Below are 8,093 nucleotides of genomic sequence, written 5' to 3' on the forward strand. Positions count from 1 at the left end.
TGGAGGGGCAATATGGGGTTAGGTAAGGTAAAGAGTATGGGCTACAGATTCAGACTGCTTGGATTTGAATCCTGGCTCTGCCATTTACTGTGTGGCATTGGGCAATTACTTAATATCTTTGTACATTGGTTTCATCTATAAAATAGTTGTGTTAGTAGCCCCCAGCTCACAGAGATGTTTTGAATATTAAATGAGGTAATAAACACAAATGTTAGTCATTATTTTTCTATTTTAAGTGTTTACTGAAGTGGAGTTCCTATGCTGGCGTGTGTTAGATCCCTGGCCTTGCTCAGTGAGTTACAGATCTGGCGTTGCTATGAGCTAGAGTGTAGGTCGCAGATGCGCCTTAATTCCCACATTGCTGTGGTTGTGGCATAGGTCACAGACACAGCTCGGATCTAGCGTGGCTGTGGCTGTGGCTGTGGTGTAGGCTGGTAGCTGCAGCTCCGATTCAACCCCTAGCCTGAGAACTTCCATGTACTGCAGGTATGGCCCTAAAAAGACCAAAAAAAAAAAAAAAAAAAGAAAGAAAGAAAAAAGGTATAATTGATTCTAGGATAGTTGGCATTGTCTTTAGGATAATATGTAAGCTCCTTAATGATGTAGGTAAGGTTCTTTGAAATACAAATCCTACCTACTGTCTAGCCTTTTCTCTTAGCACTGCTTCCCTTAACCCTGTTTCTATATTGCCAATTGTTCTGCGTCTTCCCAAACTTGCTCTACACGTTTACTTCCTGGCCTTTGAACACAACTACTCCTTCTGTCTTAAATGCCCTCCTTGTCCCATTTTGCCTGACTAATTTGTTCCTTGTCCTTTCTTTATTTTTTCGTGGTGCCCATGGCATGGGGAAGTTCCTGGGCCAGGGATTGAACCTGCGACACAGTAGTAACCAGAGCCATAGCACTGACTGTGCGGGATCCTTAACCCCCTGAGCCACCTGAGAAATCCTCCTTGTCCTTTAAAACTCAATTTAGTCAATCATTTTAGGAAAACTTCTATCATTGAACAATTGCACTAGTCTCCTCTTTAGACACTTTCTACCAATCTGTTCTATCAGTTACCACTTATTACTATATATGTCTTCTTAAATGTTTCCTTTATGAATAATTTGAGTACAGTTACAGTGTTTTATTCCTTAAATTTTTTTTCTGTTAGCCTCTCCGTTTACATGTTTCCTGGTCATTGCTAGATACTCAGTACATCTTTGTGGAATGAAGGAATATTTGAATGAACAAACATTTTGATGTTTAAAAATGTTATTCCTTTACTGTTGAAATGCAGAGCCAGGATTTCCAGGACTGAATCCTCCAATTCCTTGGGAACATGCACCACGACCCCATTTTCCTCTTGTCCCAGCTTCGTGGCCTTATGGTTTGCATCAGAACTTCATGCATCAGGGAAATGCCAGATTTCAGCACAACAAACCTTTCTATACTCAAGGTACCATTGCTTACATATTTGTTAATGGGCTAGATGGGTTTTGTTCTGGGTCAAGGAGCCTTTGTAAAAGCCAGGATCTGAGAGTGAAAATTTATGAATTCAGCAAACATTTATTGAGAGAGCATACATGCTATGTGTCAGACTGTGCTTGGTGCTTATTGCTCAAGAATTAAATAAAACTCCTACACTTGACGCATACTTTATTGGAAGAGTTGGACATATGAAATAGACAAGAATAGGAGTTTAAAGGAATCAGTTAACTTTGCCCTAGCAGAGGGAACAGGATATGGACACCAGGGATCGAAACACATAAGATTTTGACATTTGAACTAGATCTTAAAAGAGATATGGGTTTTTTTTTTCTACAGAGATTAGAGAGGAAGAGTGTTCTTAGCAGAGGCAGTAATGTATGCAAAGTCACTGAGTTTTACCTGGCATAATGAGATTTTTTTTTTTTTTTTTTTTGTCTTTTTGTCTTTTTGCTATTTCTTGGGCTGCTCCCATGCCATATGGAGGTTCCCAGGCTAGGGGTCTAATCAGAGCTATAGCCACCGGCCTACGCCAGAGCCACAGCAACGTGGGATCCGAGCCGTGTCTGCGACCTACACCACAGCTCATGGCAACGCCGGATCCTTAACACACTGAGCAAGGGCAGGGACCGAACCCGCAACCTCATGGTTCCTAGTCGGATTCGTTAACCACTGCGCCACGACGGGAACTCCCCATAATGAGAAAATTATAGGAAAAAAAGAGAAAAGAAAATAATAGGACTAGAGGATGAGGTAAATGGGAAAATGTGTATGTGATGAGGCTAGAGAAGTTAGGCTAAGGCTATTATGAAGGAGTTGGGACTTAGTAAGTGGTGGGGATCTAATAGAAGTTTGAGTTGAGTAGTGACAGAGTCAAATTTGTTTAGTAGACCTAAGACTCAAATGACATTAGAACTCACCATATTCTGTTGGTGCTAATATACCAAGTAATGCATAGTATTTTATCTAGACTACTTGCCTCAACGGTATCTCAGAATAGGAAATATCTGAGTCTGGCTTTCAGCTCTTGGTTAATTACCCTAGGAGTTCTAAAAGCTAGAGTCAGAGCTAATACAGTTAAACTAGGGGTTCAGGAAATTAAAGAAAGGCACTTTGGAAATGTTGACTAAATAAAATAACTTTTAAGGGGAGGCACCTGGTATAATTGTCAGGCTTGACATATTGAAGCCTCTCTAAACCTTGACAGTAGCTGATTTCTTCTGAGCAAAGAACTAGGGCTGATGGAAATTGCTATTGGTCATACAAGCCCTTTTGGGGGAGGGGGAGAGTTGGAAGTTCTTCCCTAGTGGCCTTTATCCCCTTAATTCCTCCACCTCTCTTTTGTCTCCTTTCTTTTCTTTCACATACATTTTCCTTCCCTCTTTCTTCCCCGCTAAATATTTTGACATGCTTCATCTCTTAGTGTATAAATAGAAAAGAAGAGAACTAGCTACAAGTTATTTCTAAAGGGTCTTCAGATAAATAGGCACAAGCCTTTCAGTTTCCCGTCTGTGTTGTGTCCAACAGACAGATGTGCCGCCCGTCGGTGTAGAGAGCGTTGCCCCCACCCACCAAGAGGAAACGTGTCGGAGTAATGCAAGTCCATTTTCTTTCAGCTGGTCTACCGATGCACAGCAACCAGCCAATCCTGCTGTCTCAAGGGTATCCGTACCTCAATGTCAGTTACATTCAGCAGAAAAAGTGAAATTTAATGGAAAGCAAAACAAATCAGGTCCTGATTTAAAATTTTAACACATGTTTAGATAGCTTATTTAAATTCAAAGACTGTTTTTAAAGACTGTATTATTTGTATATAAATATGAACTATAGTTTTTACTAGTATCACCAAATTGAGTGATACAAATTTCATCTATTTTATTACCCTATTTTTAAGGGAATTTTATGTTTTGTTTAACCTTGATGAATTGTACAAAGAGAGAATTTAAAAAATTACATTCTTTATTTTCTATTAGCTGTATTCATACTTTGGTTGCTTCAGACTTTATATATATCGTTCTTAAGAATTAGGAAAGACTTTCATGTGTTTTAAATTTGTCACTTCTATTCTTTACAGAACCTTGTAGTGCCAAAAATTTTTAAAAAGTTTAAAAAAAATAAAATAAAACTTCAACATGAAGATAAAGAATTTTTTGTTTTACATTCTTGTATATTGAAAATATTCCAATTTGAATAGAAATTTGCTTTTGTTTGTATTTGAAGTAGTTCTATTTTAAGTTAATAAACCTTTTTGACAAGAGTCAAATTTGGTTAATGTATCTGGTTGTTTAGATGATAGAAATATAATGTAACAATTCAGGGATGTGTTTTATTCTTAGTGAATAGTCTAAATCACAGACTTAATTTTAGAAAAAGATCCAGGAACTTTTTTTTTTTTTGCTCTTTAGGGCCACACCCATGGCATATGGAAGTTCCCAGGATAGGGTCGAATTGAAGCTATACCTGCCAGCCACAGCCACAGCAACAAGGAATTCAAGCCATGTCTGCAACCTACGCCACAGCTGTGGCAACACTGGATGCTTGACTCACTGAGCCAGGCCAGGATCAAACCTGCATCCTCATGGATATTAGTTGGGTTCGTTTTTGCTGCACCACAATGGGAACTCCAGATCCAAGAATCTTTTGAATCTTTACAATACCCATATGAAGTTGATAGAAGTAGACATTATGTCATTTTATTGTTGAGAAAATTGAGGTGCAAAACAAAATTAATTCTAAAGATAGCATACTTACTTGTTGGAAATAGAATTGAAACATCTTTTGAAGGAGTGTTTAAACACTGAAACTGACAGAATAGATGAAAGGTAATTCTTAATTACTGAGGAACTAATATGTGCCAGACTATACATTGAGTCTTGTACTACTTCCTAGAAAGTACAATTGCAAGGGTAGTATTTATGAATAATGCCTTGTGATCAGTGATTATAGCTGGATTGGTACTAGATATTTGAGGTGAGATCATTTTGTCTAAACTCACCTAAGGAAATTTGCCATTAATTTTAGGCTAAGTGATGCTATAGATTTGGAAATCTGTAGAATAAGCATAGATGTCTTTTAAGAATAGTATATTATCTTTGTTTTGCTTCCTCAGATACGCATTATTAAAATAGGAGAGTACTTGGGCATTTGTCATATTTTCCAACATGGAAAGAGGATGCTTAAAATCTCTTGCAGAAGGTTGAAGGCTTTCCTGCAATGTTTATATCCCTGGAAAGCTACTTTTTAAATGTTAAGATCAGGTGTATGAAAAATACTTTTTCATGTTAAAGCTTCAGCATCCCATGATGATCATTTTGTAACATATAGAAATATGGAATCACTGTGCTATTATGCACCTGGTACATAGCCTGGTGGTATTGTTCTAGGTCAGTGATACTTAATTAAAAAAAAAAAACTTCATTCAGCATCCCATGGAGTCCTACTAAATGGTGAAGTTTAGTGATATTTGTTTTGTTAATGAGATACCTGGCCTAGCTTATGCTTTTCTGTTAAAATATGACTTGGAGCATTCAAGATTTTCTTTTAAAGTTCATGTTCTAAGTATTTAATCTCCTTTCAGGTCTCACAGAACAAGGTGTTCATTTTACTGTTATACTTTTGTATATATTTGAAATATTCATTAAAAAGAAAACCATCTGCAACTAGATACTGCCCCCAGTTCAGCCTTTTTACTAAAGAAAGGCAGTATAGTGATCTAGATGGCAGTATACCATCTAAAGGTATCATTGGGGCAGTAAACCCCAGTAACCTAGGTTTTACTTATTTAAGTGTTTTATAGTAATTTTCAGCATCTCACTTGTCCTTCCTTCATTAGTTGTTTAATAACTGGCAGAACTGTTCCAAGTTGAAAAATAGAGATTTCTTAGTTTTAACATACACAGTGGTAGCTTAATTTTACAAGTTTGCAAACTTTTCATATAAATTGCAAACTTAAGGTTTTGATTATGAATTCAGATTTACTGCAGAGCAATTAAAAAGTGTAAAATGATCAGTTTTATGCAGAGCACAAACACATATAAGATCTCATCATTTTGAAATGTATTGTATAGGAGTTCCTGTTGTGGCTCGGTGGGTTAAGAACCCAACTAATATCCATGAGGATGTGGGTTCGATATCTGGCCTCCCCCTTTGATTAGGGATCCTGTGTTGCTGTGAGCTGCAGTGTGTTGGACATAGACGTGGCTTGGATCTGGCTTTGTTGTGGCTGTGGTGTAGGACGGCAGATGCAGCTACGATTCGACACCTAGCCCTGGGCCCTAAAAAGGGAAAAAACCAAACAAACACAATGTTCAAATATTTCTTTTGAGTGTTATGATCATTTCCCATTATTTTTATTCAGAATTTCTAAAAAGTTTACTACCATTCCTTTTACTGCTTTTTCCCTAAGTCCTTAATTTGATTCATTCCTTTTTGGGTAAGTTTCATTATCAGGCAGTTTTTTTCCCCAAGTAGCTATATGCTTTTAAATACTTAAATACTTGAGAATGTCTGTTACCTTTGTATTTTAAAGACAACTTTGGCTGGGTGTGAAGTTCCTGGCACACTTCCTTTTCTTCACACCTTTGGGGCCTTTTGCTTTACTCCCTTAATGAAGATCTGAGACTATCTTGATCTTTTTCCTCACTATGCATGACTTGATTTCTCTGCTTGCATGCCCCTATAATTATGTCTAAAATTAAGAAGGTGATTTTCTTCTATTGGAATTTTTTTTTTTTTTGGCCATGTCCAAGGCATATGGAAGTTCTCAGGCCAGAAATCAAACCCTCGCCACAGCAGCTACCTATCAGCTGCAGGTGACACCAGATCCTTAACCCACTGTGCCACAAGAGAACTCCTGTTTGAATTTTTTAAAGTATAATTTGTTCAATTCTATCAAAAAAAAGTTATGCACATGCGGAATTTTTTTTTTTTTTTTTTTTTTTTTTTTTGGTTTTTTGAGGACTGCACCCGAGTCATATGGAGGTTCTGAGGCTAGGGGTCTAATCGGAGCTGTAGCTGCCAGCCTACGCCAGAGCCAAGCAACGCCAGATCCAAGCTGCGTCTGCGACCTACACCACATAGCTCACAGCAATGCCAGATCCTTAACCCACTGAGCGAGGCCAGGGATGAACCCGAAACCTCATGGTTCCTAGTCAGATTCGTTACTGCTGTGCCATGATGGGAACTCCCAGAATTTCTTTTCATGTCTTTTATTATCTCTATAGCTTTTATTATTTTCCATTTTTTATTTCCTCCAGCCTATTTTCTCTATGCCTTCTGTTTATTTTTTGTTTACCAATAAGGCTTTCATTTTTTTCAATTTTCAAACTTTGTTTCTTAAACTCTGCCTTTTTTTTTTTTAAATCTCTTAATGTCCTTGAGCTTGTATTCTTGCCTTTTTCTTTTTTCTTTTTAGGACCTTTTCTGTGCCATAATGTAAGTTCCCAGACTAGGGGTCGAAATCAGAGCTACAGCTGCCACCCTATACCACAGCCACAGCAATTCGGGATCACAGCCATGTCTGAGACCTACACCACAGTTCATGGCAATGCTGGATCCTCAACCCATTGAGTGAAGCCAGAGATTGAACCTGCATCCTCATGGATACTAGTTAGATTCATTTCTGCTGTACCACAATGGTAACTCTAATTCTTATATTCTTGAATTTTTAAAATCACTTTTTTTTTTTTTTTTGAGTTTCTAGAAACTTGTTACTTTAACTTTTGGCAAGAAGAAGCCAGCATCTGTGATGATTCTTCTCTGATTAATGCTTATTTAACCTTAACTCAGTGTACTAAAAATAATGGAAAGGGGCTAGGGGAATTAACTTGTTTTTTTTTTTGTCTTTTTAGGGCCACAGGTGTGGCATTTGGCAGTTCCCAGGCTAGGGGTCAAATCAGAGCTGCAGCTGCCAGCCTGCACTGTAGCCACAGCAATGCAGGATCTGAGCCGCATCTGTGACCTACACCACAGCTCATGGCAATGCTGGATCCTTAACCCAATGAGTGAGACCAGGGATCGAATCCTTAACCTCATGGTTATTAGATTCGCTACTACTGAGCCACAATGGGAACTCTGGAATGAACTTTAAATTTTTTTTTTTTTTTTTTTTTTTTTTTTTTTTTTTTTTTTTTTGTGGCATATGGAAGTTCCCATGCTAGGGGTCGATTCTGAGCTACAGATGCCGGCCTACACCACAGCTACAATAATTCGGTATCCAAGCCGCATCTGCGACCTACACCACAGCTAACAGCAATCAATACTGGATCCCCAATCCGCTGAGCAAGGCCAGGGATCGAACCCAAGTCCTCATGGATGCTAGTTGGATTCATTTATGCTACGCCACAATGGGAACTCCTAAATTAGGTTGTTATATTCCATTATTACCTTTCCCCTGAGAACACATATCTCTTCATTCCTTGGTATTAAGAGGTCATTGTGCCCCATGGCAAAGCTTTTTTCAATTTTTTTATGTTTTGGCAAAGATTTTAAAACATTGTCAAAATTGTGGGAAATTAAATCAATTTAGTGGTTTGTACCCAACAATAAAACTGATACTGTGCAAGAAATATCAGAGTGTATTTTGCATAAGGAATAAGAATTTTTTTCCTGAAATGTTTTAGTAC

General features: G+C 37.9%; 1 protein-coding gene across 13 annotated transcripts in view; it reads left to right on the top strand.

Moving 5' to 3' along the window:
• Window positions 1-5,574, top strand: part of ZCCHC11 (zinc finger CCHC-type containing 11) — a 138,793-nt gene extending 133,219 nt beyond the window's left edge. For 6 of the 13 annotated variants that reach the window (XM_021096637.1, XM_021096638.1, XM_021096639.1 and 3 more), the window contains 2 exons: window positions 1,283-1,441; window positions 2,998-5,574. In XM_021096637.1, the coding sequence (XP_020952296.1) occupies window positions 1,283-1,441; window positions 2,998-3,065 (227 nt within the window). In that variant the 3' untranslated portion in view covers window positions 3,066-5,574. The remainder of the gene's footprint in view (window positions 1-1,282; window positions 1,442-2,997) is intronic. The other 7 variants (XM_021096634.1, XM_021096635.1, XM_021096636.1 and 4 more) reach the window with 2 other exon arrangements.

The sequence above is a fragment of the Sus scrofa genome, chromosome 6 (genome assembly GCF_000003025.6).
Source record: "Sus scrofa isolate TJ Tabasco breed Duroc chromosome 6, Sscrofa11.1, whole genome shotgun sequence".
NCBI lineage: Eukaryota > Metazoa > Chordata > Mammalia > Artiodactyla > Suidae > Sus > Sus scrofa.